General features: G+C 43.4%; 1 protein-coding gene across 1 annotated transcript in view; it reads right to left on the reverse strand.

Moving 5' to 3' along the window:
• Window positions 1-22,874, reverse strand: part of LOC127582151 (arrestin domain-containing protein 1-like) — a 95,366-nt gene that overhangs the window by 30,318 nt on the left and 42,174 nt on the right. Inside the window, exon 3 of the mRNA XM_052037200.1 lies at window positions 209-259. Within this exon, the coding sequence (XP_051893160.1) occupies window positions 209-259 (51 nt within the window). The remainder of the gene's footprint in view (window positions 1-208; window positions 260-22,874) is intronic.

The following is a 22,874-nucleotide window of genomic DNA, read 5'->3' on the forward strand; positions in this document are numbered from 1 at the left end:
TAGCCCACCCAGGGTTGTGAAAAAATACCCGATGTCAGGAATAGGACAGTGAGATTTAGGCAGACTGCTCTAACATAAAGATGTAATGATTAAAGACAAAATGGGCTTCTGTCACTGGCATGTTTGATGGTAAAACAAAATCACTCTATGCAGTAATGTTACTCTAAGTAATTTTAAAACCTCTTGGAATACACAAATATATGCTTACCTGATAGAAGAAATTGGAACGGGTAAGTATATTCTCCAGCTATCAGGGATCCTGCAGAGATAGGGATTTTATTAACTGAGAATACTTTTACTTTAGCTATTTGATTTAATGTAATAAAATTTATTAGAAACTTCATTGGGAATGGCAGTACATTAGAAGTTCTTTATTGGTGCACAGATTTAAATGATAAAGTTTTATAATACGCTATACACAAGGGTGTTATTAGACAAAGTTTTACAAAGTTTAACAGTAGGACAAGTGACATTAAGCATATTAAAATAGCAAAATAGGGGGAAAGAAGTGGATAGTTGTAGGGGAAGAACAGGAGGGCAAATGAAGGCAGTTGGTGGTAGGAAAATGTTAATTGTAGGTGCACAGAACTGGAGTACAAGATTCATGAAGTAAGGTTACAGGAACAGGAAAGTAAGTTACTGCAGCACATTATCCAGCTAGGAGCGGCAGGTTGAGAATGGAATCTAGCAACTCAGTCCCAGCCACTTGGAGAATACAGCAGAAGCTCAGAAGTGAGAGCCATTATCTAAAAAGATGCAGTGATTGAGAAAACTGGGAGTCAAGTGCTTCTCCGTCATTTACATATGGCAGTAACTTCACAGGGCGAATTTCTCTATGCAATTCCACATACTTAACAGTTAGTCACTGTATTTCTGGTACTTAGAAATCTGCTTACTGAACAGTACACACAGTATTTTCTTTTAAATTTTATTTACAGCGTGGTAACAGGCCCTTCTGGCCCAACGAGTCCGCACTGCCCATTTTTTTTAAACCCCAAATTAACCTACCCGTACGTCTTTAGAATGTGGGAGGAAACCGGAGCACCCGGAGGAAACCCACGCAGACACGGGAGAACGTACAAACTCCTTACAGACAGCGACAGGAATCGAACCCCGATCACTGGCGCTGTAATAGCATCACGCTAACCGCTACGCTACCGTTTCGCCCCCTAATTGTATATCATTATACTTGACCCAGTGTCTAGATCAGAGAGATGGTTTGGTAATGTAAAATGACGGACATCAACACAGTCCACGTCCCTAAGCATTGTGGTTGCGAGATCCAGTCTTATATTTTTGTAAATTTACAAAAGTTGCTCAGCGTGCTCAGCGACTGGTCAGAGGTGCAGCCAAGTGAAAGCTTCACAGTTTAAAAAGGAGCTACCGAGGTGACTGTTGTTTATTGGGTTAAAATTGCTCAGTGACTGGCTGAAGGCACAGCCAGCTCCCATCAGCGAATTAAAGAGAGGCAAACTTTAGTGGAGTGACCATGTTGGTTGTTTTTTTTTGCGAGTGGCTATGCTCGAGTATAAACACAGAGGCTTTGGTGAGAGGAGGCTGAGCAGAGGAACAGGTAAGAGTAGATAAGGTTTTCCTTAGAATTTCTCTATTCGAGTAGCTGGGACGGCACTTCAGGCAGTGGCATGTTTCTCCTGCAGGATGTGGAAGATCAGGGAGACTTCCAGTCTCCCTGATGACGTCATCTGTGGGAAGTGCACCCAGTTGCAGATCCTGACTGACTGCATTAAGGAACCTGGAGCTGGAGTTGGGCATACTTAGGATCATCCAGGATGCTGAGAGCATCATAAAGAGTTTTAGCAATGTGGTCACACCCAAGGTGCAGGCAGCAGATAGTTGGGTGACCAGCAGGAAAGGCAGAGGGAGCAGGCAGACAGTGCAGGGTCCCCCTGTGGACATTTCCCCACAGCAACAAGTATATCCCTTTGGATACTGCTGGATGCTGGGGGGGGGGGAGCGGTGCGTAAGAGGACCTATCCAGGCTCAACAGCAGCAGCCAGGTCAGTGGTACTGTAACTGGCTCTGAGGCTCAGCAGGGAAGGGTAAACTCAGTCAATAGTGACAGGAGACATGATAGTGAGGTGGACAGATGGGAGATTCTGCGAATGCAAAAGAGATGCCAAAATGTCTCCCAAATGTCAGAGGTCGTAGTGCACACTGGCATCAACGATGTTGGTAGAAAACAGGATGAGGTCCTGCACAGTGAGTTTACGGAGTTAGGAAAGAGGCTGAAGAGCAGGACCTTGAAGGTAGTAATCTCTGGATTACTCCCGATGCCATGTGCTAGTCAGGGTAGGAATAGAAAGATAGAACAGATGAATGTGCGGCTGAGGAGCTGGTAAAGGGGACAAGGTTTCAGGTTCCTTGATTTGGAACCTCTTCTGGGGCAGGGGCGACCTGTACAAGAGGGACAGGTTGCACCTTAACTGGAGGGGGACCAATACCTGGCCGGGAGGTTCGCTAGTGTACTCAGGACAGTTTGAACTAGTTTGGCAGGGGGAGGGGAACCAGAGCAGAAGGTGGAGGGATTGAGAGGGTAGATGTCATGACCAGTAAGTCTGTAGGGAAGGACAAGCAGGAGCAAGGTAATAGACACGGTGGGATGGATGGGTTGAAATGTGTTTATTGTAATGCTAGGAGTATTAAGGGTCGGGGTGATGAACTTAGAGCATGGATCAGTACATGAAACTATGATGTTGTGGCCATTACAGAGACAAGGTCAGGACTGGATGCTCAATGTTCCAGGGTTTACATGTGTCAGAAAAGATAGAGGGTGGTTAAAAGGGTGAGGTGGGTTGCACTATTAATCAAGAGCAACATTACAGCTGAACTCAGAGGAGACATAATGGAGAGCTGATCCACTCAGCCTATACGGGTAGAACTCAAACATAACAAAGGTGCAATCACTCTGATTGGATTATAGTACAGACCCCCCAATAGTCACCAGGACATTGAGGAACAGATAGGCAGGCAGATTATGGAAAGGTGCAAAACAGGGTTGTTGTCGTGGGTGACTTCGACTTCCCTAATGTAGACTGGGACCTCCTTAGTGCAAGAGTTTTAGATGGGCAGAATTTGTTAGATACAAAGAGGGTTTCTTAAATCAATATGTAGATAGTCCAACAAGAGAAGGGGCCATATGAACCTGGTGTTGGGAAATGGGCTTGGCCAGGTTCATTTGGTCAGGACAAACTAGGAGAGCATTAGGCAGGAATGAGGGAGAGTGAATAGGGAACAGCTGTGTTTGGACAAGGCCACATCGGACAATGTGGAGGGTGTTTAAAAGACCAACTGCACAGAGTACAGGACAGGTACAGCAAGGTATGAGAACCTTGGATTACGAGAGAGATGGTGAATTTAGTCGAGAAAAAGGAAGTGTATGTAAGGTTTAGGAAACTAAAATCAAACACAGCCCTTGAGGATTATAAAGAAACCAGAAAAGAAGTCAAGGGAATTAGGAAAGCCAGGTGGGGCCATGAAAAGTCCTTGGCAAGTAGGATTAAAGAGAATCCCAAGGTATTCTATATATACATCAAGAGCAAGAGGATAACTAGGGAGAGAATAGGACCACTCAGGGATAAAGGAGGGAATTTGTGCTTGGAGGTGGAGGACATGGGCAAGGTGCTAAATGAGCACTTTGTGTTGGTACTTACCAAGGAGAAGGATGTGGAGAATAGAGAGATCAGTGTGGAGCGTGCTAATATGCTTGGCCATTTTGAGATAAAGAAAGATGAAGTGTTGGGTCTCTTGAACAGTAAGGTGGATGTCCCCACGGCCTGATGGGATAAACCCAGGTTATTGAGAGGCGAGAGATGAGATTGTTGGGGGCTTGACCATGATCCTTATGTCCTCTCTAGCCACAGGCAGCAACCCCGAGGACTAGTGAGTAGCTAATGTTGTTATGAGTAGCTAGGAGGAAAACTATAGACCTGTGAGTTTCACGTCAGTGGTAAGGAAGCTATTGGAGAGGATTCTTAGGTATAAGGATTTATGAGCATTTAGAAAATCATGGCTTAATTAGGGACAGTCAGCATGGCTTTGTGCGGGGCAAGTCCAGTCTTACTACCTGGACTGAGTTTTGAGGAAGTGATGAAGGTGATCGATGAAGATAGAGCTGTGGATGTTCACATGGATTTTAGTAAGGCATTTGACAAGGTTCCTCATGGTAGGCTCATCCAGAAGACTGAGATGCATGGGATCCACAGTAACTCGGCCGGTTTGATTCAGAATTGGCTTGCCCATAGAAGGCAGAGAGTAGTGGTGGATGGTACTTACTTATGGCTGGATGTCTGTGACTAGTGGATCCGTACTGGGACCTCTGCTATTTGTGATATATATGAATAACCTGGATGAAAACGTGGATGGTTGGGTTACTAAGTTTGCAGACGATTCAAAGATTGGTGGCGTTGTAGATTGTGTAGAAGATTGCCAAAGGATACGGCAGGATATAGATCAGGTGCAGGATATTGGTGGAGAAAAATCTGGACAAGTGGAGGTGTTGCACTTTGGGAGATCAAATGTAAAGGACAGTACACAGTTAATGGCAGGACCCTTAACAGTGTTGATGAATAGAGAGATCATGGAATCGAAGTCCATAGCTCCCTGAAGATGGCTGCACATTGATAGGGTGGTAAAGGCGGCGTAGGGCATGCTTGCCTTTATAAGTCGAGGCACTGAGCTCAAGAGTCAAGAAGTTACGCTGCAGCTTTATAAAACTAGCATCTGGAGTACTGCATCCTTTCCCATTATTGGAAGGATGTGGTAGCTTTGCAAAGGGTGCAGAGGAGGTTTACCAGGATGCTGCCTGATTAGAGGGTATGTGTTATAAGGAGAGGTTGGACAAACTTGGGTTGTTTTCTCTGGAGTGGCAGAGGCTGAGGGGAGACCTGATAGAAGTTTATAGAATTATGAGTAGCAAAGATAGCGTGGACAGCCGGTGTCTCTTTCCCAGGTTCAAAATGTTTAACACTAGACATTGTATTTAAGGCATTTCATTCAATTCATTTAAGGTGAGAGGGGGTAAGTTAAAGGAGATGTGCAGGGAAATTTTTTTAGAAACACAGAGTGATGGGTGCCTGGAATGCACTGCCAGGGTGGTGGTGGAGGCAAATATGAAAGTGGTGTCTAAGAGGCTTTCAGATAGACACATGAATATGCAGGGTATGGACAGAGGTATGAACTAGTTTAGTTAGGCGTTTAATTGGTTCTGCACTTCATGGCTGAAGGGCCTGTTCCTGTGCTGTACTGTTCTATGTTCTATTACATTAATATCTAATCAAAAACTAAGTGATCCTCCACTTCAGATCGGATCCACTTCCCTGCCAATTGCTGGGAATCTCCAAACTTTTTTATTTCTCAGAACACCTTGAATGCTACCTGAACGTTTCACGTTTACGATCTGAAAAGTTTATTTTCACTGGGTGTTACCATGGGAAGTTAGATGAATCATTTTAATCACTGACCACAGCTGCACTGATTCTTATGAAACAATCATCAAAATAGCACAGACAAAGCTCCTGATGTCCCCTCCGCCACCTCACACATTCTGTTTCTCTGATGCCAATTCCATCTCACTTTCCAACACAACTTTTGACACCTACCCAATTCAGATTGGAGTATCCAAAAAGCAAAGTGCTGCTGCCTCAGTTCCAGCAGTCCTGACCTCTCCTGCTGTCTCTGTGGAGTCCGCACACTCTCTGTGTGACCGCGTGGGTTTTATTTGGAGACACGGATTCTGCAGATGTTGGAATCTGGAGCAACACACACAAAATGCTGGAGGAACTCAGTAGGTCAGGCAGCATCTATAGAGGGAAATAAACAGCTGATGTTTCGGGTCGAGGCTCTTCATCAGTCCTGATGAAGGGCCTCAACCAGAAACGTTGACTGTTTATTTCCCCTCATAGATGCTGCCTGACCAGCTGAGTTCCTCCAGCATTTTGTGAGGGTTTTATTTGGGTTCTCTGGGTTATAGAATCAGAGGTGTACAGCACAGAAACAGGCCCTTCAGCCCACCACGTCCATGCTGACCTTTTAGCCCGTCTACACTAAGCCCAATGCCTTGCCTAAGAGTCCATATAAACATCTCTTAAACGTAGATTGTATCTGACTCCACCATCTACTCTGGCAGTGAGTTCCAGATATCAACCACTGTGTAAAAAAGCTCCTTCTTTCACCTTAAATCCATACCCTTTTTCTTATCCCCACCGTGGAAAAAAGATCCTGACTGTCTTATACACTTCTACTGTGTCACCTCAGCTTCCTTTGCCCCAGGGAAAACAAGCCCAGCCTACCTAATCTCTCCCCAGATCCAAAATCCTCCAATCCAGCCAACATTCTGGTGAATCTCCTCTGCACTCTCTCCACTACAATCACATCCCTCGTACAGTGTGGTGACCAGAACTGCACACAATGCTCCAAGTGTGATCTAATGAATGGTTTGTAAAGTTGCAATGTTACATCTCAACTTTTATATCCTATGCTTGGACCTATGAAGCATGCCATCTGTCTCCTACATCACTCTATCCACTTGTGTTGCCACTTACAGGTCCCTCTGTACATCACCATTCCTTAGCACACAACCATTTTCTGTAATGTCCTATCCCTATTTGATTTTCCAAAATGCATCACCTTGCACTTGACATGATTAAATTCCAACACCCCATCCAACTTTCCATCTTATCTACCTTGCTGTAGCCTCAAACAACCTTCAACCCCATCTACAACATAAACTTCCATGTCGTACACAAATTTACTAATCATACCTAATACTCATATCCAAGTCATTAATTTATATTACAAACCAGACCCAACATCAATTCCTGTGGTACATCAACAGTCACAAACCTCCAAACAGAAAAGAATCCTATATCCTTGGGCTATTTATAGCCTGTATTGAAGCAGAATACAGGCTATAAAAGTAGTAAGGTAGATGGACTGACGTGTGTTTACTTAAATGCAAGAAGTGTCAGGAATAAGGGGGATGAACTGAGGGCTTGGATAAGTATGGGGGACTATGATATCGTGGCTATTACTGAGACGTGGCTGACGTCAGGAGAGGAGTGGATATTGAATATTCCTGGTTTTCAGTGTTTTAAGAGGGATAGGGAAGGGGGGAGAAGAGGAGGAGGGGTGGCAATACTGGTCAGGGACACTGTTACGGCTGTGGAAAAGATGGATGTTGTAGAAGGATCATCTCTAGAGTCCGTATGGGTGGAATTAAGGAACAAGAAAGGAGCAGTTCTATAGGCCCCCTAGTAGCAGTAGAGATATAGAGGAGCAGATTGGCAGGCAGTGTTTGGAGAGAAGCAAAAATAACAGGGTTGTTATAATGGGAGACTTCAACTTCCCAAATATAGACTGGAACCTGCTTAGTGCCAAAGGTTTAGATGGGACAGAATTTGTTAAATATGTCCAGGAGGGATTCCTGACGCAGTATGTTGACAGGCTGACTAGAGGGAATGCCATGTTAGATCTAGTTTTAGGAAATGAACCGGGACAGGTGAAGGATCTATTGGTGGGTGAGCATTTGGGGGACAGTGACCATTGCTCCATAACCTTTAAAATTGTCATGGACAGGGACAGGTGCAGAGAGGACAAGAGGTTTTTCAATTGGGGAAGGGCGAACTATGAGGCTATAAGGAGAGAACTTGGGAGTGTAAATTGGGATGTCCTTTTTGAAGGAAAATATACCATGGAGATGTGGTCGATGTTCAGGGATCTTATGCAGGATGTTAGGGATAAATATGTCCCGGTGAGGGAGAGAAGGAATGGCAGGGTGAAGGAACCGTGGGTGACGAGAGAGGTGGAACGACTTGTTAGGGAGAAGAAGGTAGCATACGTGAGGTATAAGCAGCAAGGTTCAGACAGGGCCCGTGAGGAATATAGGGTAGTGAGGAAGGAACTTAAAAAAGGGCTGAGAGCTAGAAGGGGACATGAAAAGGCTTTGGCTAGTAGGGTTAAGGAAAATCCCACGGCCTTTTTCAAGTACGTGAAGGGTAGGAGGATGGCTAGGGTAAAGGTAGGTCCCATTAAGGACAAAGGTGGGAGAATTTGCCTGGAGGCGGCGGAAGTGGGAGAAGTTCTCAATGAGTACTTCTCTTCAGTATTCACCAGGGAGTGGGGTCTTGATGATGCGGAAGGGAGTGCTGGTAGGGGTAATGTTCTCGAGCTTGTAGATATCAAGAGAGAGGATGTGTTGAAGTTGTTAAATAATATTAAGACAGATAAATCTCCGGGGCCTGATGGGATTTTCCCCAGGCTGCTTCGAGAGGCTAGGGAGGAGATTGTTGAACCACTGGTAAGGATCTTTGAGTCCTCATTGTCCACGGGGATGGTGCCAGACGATTGGAGGGTTGCAAATGTTGTCACCTTGTTCAAAAAAGGTAATAGGGATAGGCCAGGGAATTATAGACCAGTGAGTCTCACGTATGTGGTGGGTAAGCTGTTAGAAAGGATTCTAAGGGATAGGATTAATGAACACCTAGAGAATCATGGACTGATTAGGGACAGCCAGCATGGCTTTGTGAAGGGAAGATCTTGCCTCACAAGCCTGATAGAGTTCTTTGAGGAGGTGACCAGGAAGATTGATGAGGGCAGTGTGGTGGATGTGGTTTACATGGATTTTAGTAAGGCGTTTGATAAGGTTCCTCATGGTAGGCTTCTTCAGAAGGTCGGAGGCCAAGGGATCCAAGGAAGCTTGGCTGTGTGGATTAGGAATTGGCTTGCATGTAGAAAGCAGAGGGTTGTGGTGGAAGGAGTGCCCTTGGATTGGAAGGCAGTGACTAGTGGTGTCCCGCAGGGATCGGTTCTGGGACCTCTACTTTTTGTGATATTTATAGATGATTTAGATGAGGGGGTGGAGGGCTGGGTTAGTAAGTTTGCGGACGACACTAAGATAGGCGGTGTTGTGGATAGTGTGGAGGGCTGTCGGAGCTTACAGAGGGATATTGATAGGATGCAGAACTGGGCTGACAAGTGGCAGATGGAGTTCAATCTGGAGAAGTGTGAGGTTGTACACTTTGGAAGGACAAACTCCAGGGCAGAGTACTGGGTGAATGGCAAGGTACTTGGCAGTGTGGAGGAGCAGGGGGATCTGGGGGTTCATATTCACAGTTCATTGAAAGTTGCCTCACAGGTGGAAAGAGCAGTTAAGAAGGCCTATGGGATGTTGGCTTTCATAAATCACAGGACTGAGTTTAAGAGCCGCGAGGTGATGATGCAGCTTTACAAAACTCTAGTTAGGCCACACTTTGAGTACTGTGTTCAGTTCTGGTCGCCTCATTATAGGAAGGATGTGGAGGCATTGGAGAGGGTGCAGAGGAGATTTATCAGGATGCTGCCTGGATTAGAGCGTATGGAATATGAGGAGAGGCTTAAGGTGCTAGGGCTTTATTCACTGGAAAGGAGGAGGATGAGAGGAGACATGATAGAGGTATATAAACTACTGAGAGGAATAGAGTAGACAGTCAGCACCTCCTTCCCAGGGCACCAATGCTCAAGACAAGAGGGCATGGCTTTAAGGCTATGGGTGGGAGGTTCAGGGGAGATGTCAGGGGGAGGTTTTTCACCCAGAGAGTGGTTGGTGCATGGAATGCACTGCCTGGGGTGGTGGTGGAGGCAGATACATTGAACAGGTTGAGGAGCTTGTTGGATAGGCATATGGAGGAGTGTGAGATGGGGGGATATGCGGGAGGAAGGGGTTAGGTAGTGAGAGGGTGGTTTGATGGACGGCACAACACCACTACTACCCCCAATTGAGGAAGTAAAGGGTTAAAAAAAACTGTAACTATACATATAGCTGATGGAAAAATACCTCGCAAGCAAGAACATGCAAGCTACTGACTCAGGGATAGGTGATAATTACTGTGTCTGGAACCTTGGTTGCAGACCAGTTATGCTGGACAATAAGGGTGGTGGGTGCAATAAACAACAAGTGGGAAGCTTGTCCTAAACAATGAGGGTGATACCTGTCTTTGAATCTCTTGATTATAACTCAGTTATGCTGGACAATAAGTGCAATGTCTGTCTTGGGACCTCTGTGGCCTGACCGAAACTCACGGCGCCGCATGCATTAAGTGTGCGTGACAATATCTGTATAGATTTCTGTCTGTTCTTTTGTATGGGGAGACCTTGGGAAGCGACTCTTGCCGAGCGCTGAAGAGACCTCTCCTTAGTGGTGCATTGCTAATAAACGCATTTTATCGAAACAACCTCGTGGCACTGTGTTACTTTACAGCGGACAGAAGTGGGAACTTAAATTTGGGACGACACTATCACTGAGCCAATTCTGGATCTAATTAACCAGCTCACCTTGGATCCCTTATGAACCAGCCTACTATGCAGGACCTCGTCAAATACCTTTCTGAAGTCCACATAGACAACATATTCTACCTTGCCTTCAAAAAACTAAATCAAATTAATGAGGCAGGATGTCCCCTGCATAAAGCCACGCTGACTATCACTGATCAGTCCCTGCTTTTCCAAATATACATCATTCCTATTCTTTAGAATTTTCTTCAATAGCTTTCCTCCCTAAGGTTCACTCCTGTAATTAACTGATTTATCCCTACTGCCCTTCTGAAGTAAAGGAACCACATTAGCTATCATTCAGTCTTCTGGCACCTCACTGTGCCTAACAAAGATGCAAAAATCTCCATTAATGCCCCAGCTATCTCCTCCCTTGCTTCCCAATAGCATCCTGGGATAGATCTCATCTGGCCCTGGGGGTTTATCAGCTTTTATTTATCCCTTTATACTTGCCTTCATCAGTTGGGATGTTGAGTATAAAAGTTGACAGTTGTATTATACTTTGGCTGGGCCATATTTGGAATATTGTGTACATTTCTGGTCACATTATGGGAAGGATGTGGAGGCTACGCAGAGGGTGCAAAAGAGGTTCACTAGGATGCTGTCTGGATTACAAAGTATTAGTTATAAGGAGAGTTTGGACAAACTTAGGTTTTCTATGGAGCGTTGGAGGATAGGGGGTGACATGATAGAAGTGTATAAAATGAGAGGCATAAGAGCAAAAGGATAGTAAGGGACAAAATTGGTCTTCTTAAAGATGGTCATCTATGCATAGAAATGAGGGTGAGTTGAAAGAAATGAGTTCACTACTCTTTTGCCTCAGTTCTATAGTCTCTGTCTCCAGAGTAAATACACATCCATATTTACTCTGGAGACAGAGACTATAGAACTAAGGCAAAAGAGTAGTGAACTCATGGACCATATCTGGATTATAGAAGAGGTACTGCTGGCTGTCGAGGCAAATTAAGATGGATAAATCCCCAGGGCCTGACAAGGTATCCCCTTGGACCTTGTGGGAGGCTACTGCAGAAATTGCAGGGGCCCTGGCAGAGATATTTAAAACATCCTTAGCCATGGGTGAGGTGCCAGAGGACTGGAGGATAGCTTCCGTTGTTCAAGAAAGGCTCTAAGAATAAGCTGGGAAATTATAGGCCAGGAAGCCTGACGTCAGTCGTGGGTAAATTATTGGAAGGAATCCTAGGGGACAACATATACAAGTATTTGGATAGACAGGGCCTGATTATGGATAGTCAACATGGCTTTGTGTGTGGTAGGTCATGTCTAACTAATCTTAGAGTGTTGAGGAGGTTACTAAGAAGGTCGATGAGGGAAAGGCAGTGGATGTTGTCTACATGGACTTTACCGAGGCCATTGACAAAGAGCCGCATGGGAGGCTGGTCCAGAAGGTTAAATCACTTGGCATTCAGGATGAAGTAGTCAATTGGATTCAACATTGGCTTAGCGGGAGAAGCCAGAGAGTGATAGTGGCTGGTTGTCTCTCTGACTGGAGGCCTGTGACTAGTGGTGTGCCACAGGGATCGGTGCTGGGTCTGTTGTTGTTTATCATCTATATTAATGAGTTAGATGACAACGTGGTACACTGGATCAGCAAATTTGCAGATGACACCAAGATTGGGGGCATATTGGACAACAAGGAAGGCTATCAAAGCTTGCAGCATGATCTTGACCAGCTAGGTAAATGGGCTGAAAAATAGCAGATGGAATTTAACGCAGGTGTTGCACTTTGGAAGGACAAACCAGGGCAAGACTTACTCAGTGAATGCTAGGGCTCTGAGGTGTGCAGTAGAACAAAGGGACCTGGGAATACAGATCCATAGTTCCTTGAAAGTGGCGTCACAAGTAGATAAGGTCGTAAAGTGAGCTTTTGGCATTTTGACCTTCATAAATTAGAGCACCAAGTACAAGAGTTATGTTGAAGTTGTACAAGATATTGGTGAGGCTGAATTTAGAGTATTGTGTGCAGTTCTGGTCACCTACCTACAGGAAAGATATCAATAAGCTTGAAAAAGTGCAAATAAAATTTACAAGGATGTTACCAGAACTTGAGGACCTGAGTTATAGGGAAAGTTTGAATAGGTTAGGACTTTATTCCCTGGAGTGCAAGAGAATGAGGGGAGATCTTAGAGGCATACAAAATTATGAGTATATTATGAGGGTGAATGCATACGGCTTTTCCCCCAAGTTTGGATGAGACTAGAGTTAGAGGACATAGGTTTAGGGTGAAAGGTGAAATATCTGAGGGGAATCTGAGGGGAGACTTCTTCACTCAGAGGGTGGTGTGAGTGTGGAACGAGCTGCCAGTGGATGTGGTAGATGCTTGTTCAATTGTAACACTTAGGGAAGTTTGGATAGATACATGGATGGGAGGGGTTTGGAGGGATATGGTCAGGGTGCAGGCAGATGGGATGAGGTAGAAGATTCAGCATGGACTAGATGGGCTGAAGGGCCTGTTTCTGAGCTGTAGAACTCTATGACTATAGATAAGGTAGATAGTCTTTTACCCAGGGCAGAAATGTCAAATACAAGAGGGCACTGGTTTAAGGTGAGAGAGGGCAAGTTTAAAGGTAATTTACAAAGCAAGGTTTCTTTTAACACTGTGCCTAGGACACACTTGCCAGAGAAAGCAGTGGAAGCAGATACAATAACAAAGTTTAAGAAGCACTTAGACAGGCAATTGAACAGGTAGGGAATGGAGGGATATAGACCATGGGCAGGCAGATGGGATTAGTCTGGATTGGTATCGTAGTCGGCAAATACACCATGGGCCTGTGCTGTGCTGTTTTACATTTGTGGATATTTTCTACAAACTGAAAACTCGAAGACATTTAAAACTGTGCCTTAACTTGCACCGCCCCATTACCACTTTGAGTGTGCAAACCTGTATTGGCTAGATTCCATTTGTCCTCGGCCTTCTCCTTATTTATCATCTCCTTCAGCCTGTGCTATTCCAAGACTGGCTTCCACATTATATCCATATTGAATTGATCTGCTTCCTAAACCTCCATCTTTTTTCAAGATGCTCCTTGAAAGGTGTCCTTTCATATGTCTGAAACATCTACTTCTGTAGTCTGCAGTCAAATTTTGTCTATCACGCTATTAAGCACCTTGGGACATTTTGTCATGTGAAAGACATAAATGCAGGTTTCTGTTATAATATCAACCACCTGCACCCTGCCTTTGTCAACCTTGTGCTGAACCCTCACTCGTGTTTTTGTTACCTGCAGCCTCCACTATTCCTAGCCTACTTTCCATAAGATCCAAAACACCAAATATTATGCATCAAGTCCCAGATGCCACCTAAGCTGAGTGACCAACACCGCCTGGTCCAACCACCCCACATTTGAAATCCTTTCCTACTTGTAAATTGCCTCCTTTAAGATCTGAACCCTCTCATTGTTGTAACTTCTCCCAGTACTAAAACGATGCCTTCCCATTACATATTACTGATAAGTACTTCCAATAAAAAACAACACTGTTAGCTGTAGTTTCAGTAACATTTTCTATAAAAAATGTAATCACAGAAATGCAGTAACTTGGAAACACAAATACAATGTACCCTGTATACCGAGGATTAATCATGCTTCTACTCCTCTAAAATGCCAGTATCTGAGATGTAGCCTTGGTCCTAACCCCTCATTTTCTTCCAACATTCCAATAATTGAAAATGAATCTAAAAACGTTCATTCAATGCTGATGAGCCATCAGGTCCTCAGATACTAACAGCTGTAACTTTACAGACAAATACAAGCAGAACCAATAAAATCAACTTTTAAATGACACCTACTTCACATTTCAGGCTTTCTGCAGGTTCCAAACTTGCATTGCACACATCAACGTTTATCTCAGTAAGGGATTTTTTTTTAACAATCCTGTCAATGACAAAGTGCCACAACTGACAAAGCTAAATACATTTACTTGCCAAAGGGATATATTTGCCAGAGAACTTGTGCCCTTTGGATTGTGTGCTGTGTTGTCAAACACACCATCCTTCAGACAGGAAGTTCATTCTACCCTTAGGTGAATGTGCACGAGAATTTCACAGAGCAAGGGACTCCTCCTGTGACCTGGACAAAATCCATTCCTTAATGTGCATCACTAGCTCAGATTATTTAATCAAGATCTCATTGCTGTTTGTAGGACCTTGCTAACATGAATTGACTGCTGCCAAACTTTAAAAGTACCTAAATTCAAACATCCTTATGAATCTTTTTAATCTCTTGTTGCGTCAGTTTGCAAAGCTTGACTGGTATTATTTTAATCTTAAACCAATATTTTTAAACAAAAAAAAACCAATGGGATTCCCAACACCGTAACATCAGAACACTTTGTTGGAGCACTGTGCTGGCCTTCTGCCGGGAAGTTGTAATGAACTTGCTGCAAATGTACAAGACATTAGTGAGAATATACCTGGGCTGTTGTGTCTCTTTGCCTTAGAGGGATATACTTGCATTGGTAGTTCGGAGCAGGTTCACAAGGTTAATTCCTTGCATGAGAAGGTTGGGCTATGCATATATGGGAATTCAGAAGAACGAGAGGATTTTATTGAAAGATACAAGCTTCTGAGAGGGCTTGACAAGGCAGATGCTAAGAATGCTTTCCCCTGTGGGGAACTGGGAAAATGGGGCATAGTTTCAGAATGGTGTCTTGCCAATTCAAGATGGAGTTGAGGGCTATGAATGTTTGGAATTCTTTCTCTTGCAGAGAGCTATGGCGGCTGGATCAGTGAATTTATTCAAGGGCATTATGATTTTTGGCTTTAGGGGAGTCATGGGTTATGGGAAATAGACAAAGTGTGGCCAAGATCAGACAGGCTATGATATTACTGAACAATAAAGCAGCCTCGAGGGCCCACGTGGCCCATGCCTGCTCCCTAACCAATGGAATATCTTACATTTTTACAATATTTGCATAAACCCCCAACTGTTCCAGTTGTGACTTGCACTGAAGAGTATTTTCTTTGCAGATATTATCGAGAATTAATCTGGAGGTTAGTCCAATCTCATTCGCAAGACCCATTAATATTGAAATGTGCTGTTAAAGTGTAGTCTTTTTGATTCCTCCGAGTAGTGAGGAGAGTGGTGACGGTAGGTACTCTCCCACATTAATGGCACCAGAAAACTGTGAGAAAGGCAGGCACAGGCTGAGCACTAAAAACAAAATTAGTTTTTACACAGGTAGTTGGCGGCTGGTACAGACATGATGGGCTGAGGGGCCTGTTTTCATGCTGTGCAACTCTAATGGGTTTGATCATCCCGAGGAGATTTCACATTCACAACATAGTTTATTACCAACTTGTTTGCTGTGGGCTGGATAACGAAGACTTACAAAGCTAGCGATGTAACTCTATATTCTGTCCACATTCAAAGTGGCAATGGCATCTGTCACAGATTTCCTACTACAGTTTTGACAAGAGACAACAAACAAGGTGACAGCTGAAGGAATTCCTTTAGTATTACTTCTCAGCTTCACAGAGCAATGGTGTTCAGTGTTAAACTCCAGAAATCTGGGTCTGCAAGAACAGGAGATCAATTCCTGGGGTAAACTGTTCTTCAGTTTACTCTTCCAATGGATGCTCCTTCTCCTTGGACACAACAGGATATTTATCTATTCCAGTCTAGATCCGAAACATTGACTGTCCACTTCCCTTGAGCAGCTCGTTTTTGCTCCAAGTTCCACCATCTGATGTCTCCAGGATATTTATTTGGATAATCTGAAAATTCCTGATTTCAGGGAAGTCAGACGCACCTTTTATCAGAACCAGTACAAAATTTAATCTGTGCACACTGAAGTGTTAAACAGTCTTGGAACTTGACAGGAAGTTATTGGAGGTATTGGGACAACGCTTGCCATATAATGACGGAAAACATGACCCTAAAAAAAATCTTCAGATGCTGCAGAGACTTCATGATTGCCTATTCAATGGGGTTTTATAACAAATGTTAGATGATTATTGGCTGAGCCAACTTCAATTATCATGTACAGGCAATATCCTTACATGTTGCTGGTGCATTGAATGGCATCTATGAACAGATGAACCATGGGAGTAACATTATTTTCTTGGTTTAAGACTAATGCTTTCATCATTTCATTTGTTCTGAAACTTGATAGCATTGGAGCAGTCCCAAAGAGCATAAGCAGCAACAGGCTATTTATCAGTTGTAGAACCCTTGAAGTTGAGCCAATTACTGATAAAAGATGAGAATGGCTGAGTCTCAAATGACATTTTACTCACAAAGCTATGATAACATTCCTTTAGCAATGTGTCATGTACCCAACCTAATCCTTAAGTGAGATTTAGAGTTGTAGAGATATTCAGCACAAAAAAGGGCCTTTAGTTCAAAAATGACCATGTCAAGTCTCAAGTACCTAGCTGTACTAATCCCATTTACCAGCACTCGGTCCATTGCCTTCTATGTCTTAGTGTTTCAAGTGATCATCTGGATAGATAATCTCACAACATTAAAGAACTAACTCTGCCACCCACACAGAGACAGTGTCTCCCAGATTTCAACCACCCTGGTGAAAAAGTTCTTCAGGTCTTCTCTCACCACTTACCCTAAACCTATGCCCTCTAATTTTAGATACTTCTGCAATGGTGAAAAGTTTCCTATCTGTCCTCATAATTCTGCGTACCTCTATCAGATCCCTCCCTCAGCCTCTTCCACTTCAAGGAAAACAAACCCAACCTATCCAGTCCCTCCTCGTAACTTCATCTCAGGCAACATCCTGGTGGATCCTATCTGCACTCTCTCTAGTGCAATCATATCCATCCTGTAGGAAGGCAACCGGAACTGCACATCGTATTATAGCTGTGGCCCAATCAATGTTTTCTAAAGATGCACCATAACCTCCCTGCCCCGGCTAACTTTCACCCCAAGATCTCTCTGTACATCAATGCTCCTCAGGATCCTGCTTGTACGTCTCTGAAGTGGGAAGAATAGTCATGAGGAAGTATCATAAAGACCCACAAGAGAACAATGGGTAATCAAAGAAAAATTATTGGACTCCCAGCTCAGCGTGCAGATTTTCAAATATACACATCTACTTATGCTGGCCCAGCACATAGATATCTTTATTAGTCACATGTACATCGAAACACACAGTGAAATACATCTTCTTGCGTAGTGTTTTGGGTGCAGCCCGCAAGTATCGCCATGCTTCTGGCACCAACACAGCACGCCCACAACTTCCTAACCCGTACGCCTTTGGAATGTGGGAGGAAACCAGAGCACCCGGAGGAAACCCACGCAGACACGGGGAGAACGTACAAACTCCTTACAGGCAGCGGCTGGATTTGAACCCAGGTCGCTGGTGCTGTAAAGCAATCACAAGGAAGGCGAGCCAGAGTCTACGCTGTCTTAGAAGGTTAAGGAGGTTCAGCATGTCACTGAACAGTCTAACTTCTACAGGTGTACTGTTGAAAGTATCCTGACTGGATGCATCATGGTCTGGGACAGCAATTCAAATGCGCAGGGACGTAAGAAGCTACAGAGAGTAGTTGAGTCTGTCCAGTACATCACATCCACCATTGGTAGTTTCTACAGGAGGTGCTGCCTCAAGAAGACAACATCCATCATAAAAGATCCCCACCATCTGGGCCATGCCATCTTCTCGCTGCTACCATCAGGCAAGAGATACAGAAGCCTGAAGTCCCACACCACCAGGTTCAAGAACAGCTACTTCCCTTCAACCATTCAGATCTTGAACCAACCAGCATGTCTAATTACTACAGTTTAGCAACACTATGGCCACTTTGATCACTTTGCACTAAAAAGGACATTTTTTTGCTTTAATTATGCTTCTTTCTTGTAAAAAAAATTGTGTGTAGTTTATGTTTTTCTTGTGAATGCTGTATCTCTGATGTGCCTGTGATATTGCTGCAGGTAAGATTTTCTTTGCGCCTGTGCATACATGTACTTGTGCATGTGACAATAAACTCCTCTTTGATTTTCCTTTTTTGAATATCTACTTACTACACTATCTAAAGCTTCCACCAGTGGAGAGAAGTTAATTGACTGCATAAAAGGTGAATTGCAATGGAACCAGAGATACCACTTCCGCCACAAGTGGTACATTCACATCCACATTCCATTCCAAAATTTTAAACATGAACAAACATAAATTTGTTTGAGTTTTGAGGTGAATCTATTCCAAAGAGTACTGGAATGGAAATGCAAACAATGCAGTAACACTATTATTTGAACATTCCCACACAAAGAATCTATAATGGAACTATTGTTTCTTATCCAAGGGAGAAGAGATAAAGATTTATTTGGGTGTATTGGACTCCCACACGCTGCTTACAGGGAGCCACTGGTGGAACATTCATTTCAATGTCGTGCTGTGCTCTGTAAATGATGTTGCACAAACTGTGTATGCTTATCATGCGACACAGTGAACCACATTTGCCCGACAGCATCAGCTGCAATGACAAAAATGTCAAGGCAACAAGAAACAAACAGCTCTCGAACAACTATCAGTGTCTTACTGAAATGTGAAACTGAATATCCCAATACAGCAGCCTTAGCAAAAACTGTTCTTTAAAATTTCCATGGAAACCCATGAACAAAAATATGTATTGTTACTTCCACTTAAAACATAATGGATTCCAAATTGGAAATTGGAGTCCATATTGTATGTCAAAACAAAAAAAAAATTCACATTTTAAAAGGCAGTTCAACCGTTAATGCTGCTCTACAGCTTCTGTTATTTCCAGAAGATTTCTGGATTTGATGTCATTTTCACTGAAGTGGCAATGTTTATATTGAGTTTACTTCTGGCCATTTTTCACACACAAAAAAAAATTCACTACATGTAAAAACCTACAGCAGCCATTTAACAGCACTACCCCACCCCAACCTAACAAAAAGGTATTGGCCCCAAAGAAATAGCACAATTCTGCTCACTAGCCACAATGTAGGCCTGCCCTCCCTCTTCACTGATATACCAGAGAATCATACAGCACAGAAATGGGCCCTTACACCCCACTTCATCCATGCTGACCATGACACCTATCTACGCTAACCCCATTTGCTTGCATTAGTCCCATATGCCATTCCTATCCAAGTACCTTTCCAAAAGCCTATTAAACTTTGTAATTTTAAATGCCTCTACCACCTCCTTTGTCCGATCGTTCCAGCTATTCACCACCCTCTGTGGGGAAAAACCTATCCCTCAGATCTCCTTTAAATTTCTCTCCTCTCCCCCTGCCCTGGGAAAATGACACCGATTGTCTATCCTGTCTACGCCCCCCACAATTTTATAGAAGGTCACCCTTTAGCCTCCTACGTCCCAGTGAGAATAAACCAGTCCATTTAATCTCTCCTTATAACTATAGCCCTCCATTCCAGGCAACATGCTAGTGAATCTCTTCTGCATTCTATTACTACCCAGCCTCAATTTAGCTTCAACTTAAACACTGTATTCCAAGATATTTCAGGGTAAAAATCAAAGCTGGATTAAGTGAAAGCAGATGGAGTGTTTGTAATTTGGTCAGAATAAATCTTTGCCAGAGACTTTTTCATAAGAATTATTGGCAGTTCCATGTGCTCCCTCCCCCCCTGACCCCCGCCAAGAGACAGCAAGTATAGACTTCTGTGGACACCATGTGCATCACCTCCCAAATTTCCGCACAGCTGGACACCATTGTCCAACAATGTCTCCCAAAGGTAATTTACACTGATATTTGGCAAAAATGTGATTTGTGTCATACCTTGCTTCAACATAAAAAATGTCATCTCCTCTCTACCTTCCAGCATTTACAATGGGAAAACAGTCTGCAGAACTCGCACAGTAACAGTATCCTCATTGACTAAATGGCAACACCGGTGAATAGGGTGGTGAAAAGGGCATATTGCATGCTTGCCTTCATTGGTCGAGGAACTGAATATAGAGTTGGCATGTTATGTTGCAACTTTTTGAGTTAACACTGGTTAGGCCACCCTTGGAGTACCGTATGCAGTTCTGGTCACTACACGGGAGGAAAGATGTGGTTGTGCTGTGGAGTGCAGAGGAGATTCACAGGATGTTGCCTGGATTGGATGGCTTTAGTTATGGTGAGAGATTAGACAGGCTGGGCTTGTTTTCCCTGGAGCAAAGGTGGCTGAGGGGTGACCTGATGGAGGTGTACGATTATGAGAAGCATAAATCAATGGAAGCAACAGAATCAATAGTTTGACAGAATTGTGGAGTGAAAACCCCTTGATCACTTATTAATGGAGAGAAAGAGGTTCTTCACAACCATGCTGTAAGGAAGAAGAAAAAGGTACAATATTCTGAAATAAGCAATATTCATGTGAACATACTGTTAAAGGCAGCACCTTCTCTCTGCTCCAGGCATATGCTGCTACATGCTTACCCCAGTTAATCAGGTTGCACAAGTACCCAAGACTTGAAGAAAGTAACCAGTAAAGATGCTGAAAGAATCAGTCATCTGAAAATCTCAAATGAACAAAGACCTTTAACACTGTAGTAGGAAAGGACATCCTTTACAATCCAAATGAAATATTTTAATTTTCACAAGCTATCTAATGAAATTGTGATTGAAGTTTTTAGAGATAAACTCAAATTAATGACAAATGCCAATAGCTTGGCAATAGAAATCAGAAGGTGATTAATGATAAGGGTCAGGCTTAGGCCCTGCATTTGCTGTTACCACTATCTACTGCACGCAGAGCATTTTGAAGTTATCTCAAACTAAGGGTCCAAGCATTCAAAAGAATCAGCATTTATTAAGAAACCAGACTCAAGCAAGGTGAAGGGAGGGTTACACGCACTGGGACAGGATGTATACACACAATGAATCATTGCAAATGGTGGAAGATGATAAGATTCTGGATGTGGCTACTGCCTATTCATTGAATGTAATGTTATTGTTAAGAAGTTTAAGCAAGGAAATGGATAATATCAAGCTCATTTGGGTATAATTTAAAACAAGTTCTCCAAACCTCACATCAATGATCTCAAGGCCAATGCATTCTAACTTCAAAGTGCATTAATATATTGAGAATGACAGAAGTGTTTGGTTTTAAGAGGCTCATAAGACTGACACCTTTTTGGCTGCACCAAAGGTACTGACAGGAGACACAATGTACAGTAAAACTCCAATAGTCCACTTTGACTTCGTAAGTCTCAATAGCTCAGCATCTGGCTCACATGTAATATTTCCTGCACTCCCTGCGAACACAGCTGGGCTCCATTCCCTCGCATTCTTTAAACTTCCTGGTTCATGGAAAAATTAGTTACGTTACTCTGTAACATCCAAAAAACGTGAACTTAAAGCACGTTGGGGTTTTAACAGGAATAACATCCAGTAGTCTGGAAAATATGCCAGTCTAGCTGAACCAAACACCGGGTATGCAGGATTATTGCAGTTTTACTGTAGCTCTTCCAGATACAAATGAGAAAACAACTGTATAGACATAGGCCATTTACATGACCTGAGTTATAAACCTAGAATTTAATGACAGTAATATAACTTCAGCAAAACTATAGATTTCAAAATAGAGTTAATTGCTTCAAAAATCTCTAAGGGGTGTTTTGCTCAATTCCCTTAGAAAATGCTATCAAAACCTATTCGAAGTGTTGTTGAACACTGTGTTGGTCATTCCATAAAAATACAATCCGTGGAAAGCAACTCTGCTCAACAGATGATTCGCAAACTTGCCTCTGGGGATCAGAGTCGTAGAGTTATACAGCACAGAAACAGACTCTTTGACCCACCACTCCCATTAACCTACATTTGGCCGGTAGCCTATTGTGCCTCACCATTCAAATGTCCATCTCAATGCTCCTGAAATGTTGTTGAGAGTACCTGCCCGCACCACCACCTCAGACAGCACATTGCAGATTCCAACTGTGGGGAAACCTCCTCAGATCCCCTCTAAACCTATGATTTCTCAGTTTAAAACTACACCCACTTGTTTTAGACAACTAATAATTTTGTGTACATCTATCAGGGACCCCTCAGCCTCCTCCACTCCAGGGAAAACAAACACACCCTGTCCAATCTCTCTTTGTGATGAAATGCTCCAATCCAGGCAACATACTGGTGAATGTTCCCTGCACCCCCTCCAGCACAGTCACATCCTTCCTACAGTGTGGTGACCAGAACATCACACAAGGTGTGGCCTAACCAATGTTTTATTAAACAGTGATATGATTCCCCTCATCTTATACTCTCGGCCATGGATACTGAAGGTAAGCATCACATATGCCTTCTTCACTTTCATCACCTCATCTACCTGTGCTGCCACTTTCAGGGATCTATGGACATACCCCAGGCTTCCTCTGTTCATCAACACACAGTAGAGTCCTCCCATTTATTGTCCATGTCTTACCCTTACTTAATCTTCCAAAGTGCATTATTCACACTTGTCAGGATTAAATTCAATCTGACGTTGCTCAGCACAAGTTTCTATCTGATCAATTTCATGTTTTCCTTTTCCCTTACGGGAGTGGCCCGGGAGCAGTTGGAGCAGCGTGTCTCAAACAGGTAGGGGCTGATTATTTAAACAGTTGTGTGTTTTTGC

The sequence above is a fragment of the Pristis pectinata genome, chromosome 23 (genome assembly GCF_009764475.1).
Source record: "Pristis pectinata isolate sPriPec2 chromosome 23, sPriPec2.1.pri, whole genome shotgun sequence".
In the NCBI taxonomy this organism is placed as follows: domain Eukaryota; kingdom Metazoa; phylum Chordata; class Chondrichthyes; order Rhinopristiformes; family Pristidae; genus Pristis; species Pristis pectinata.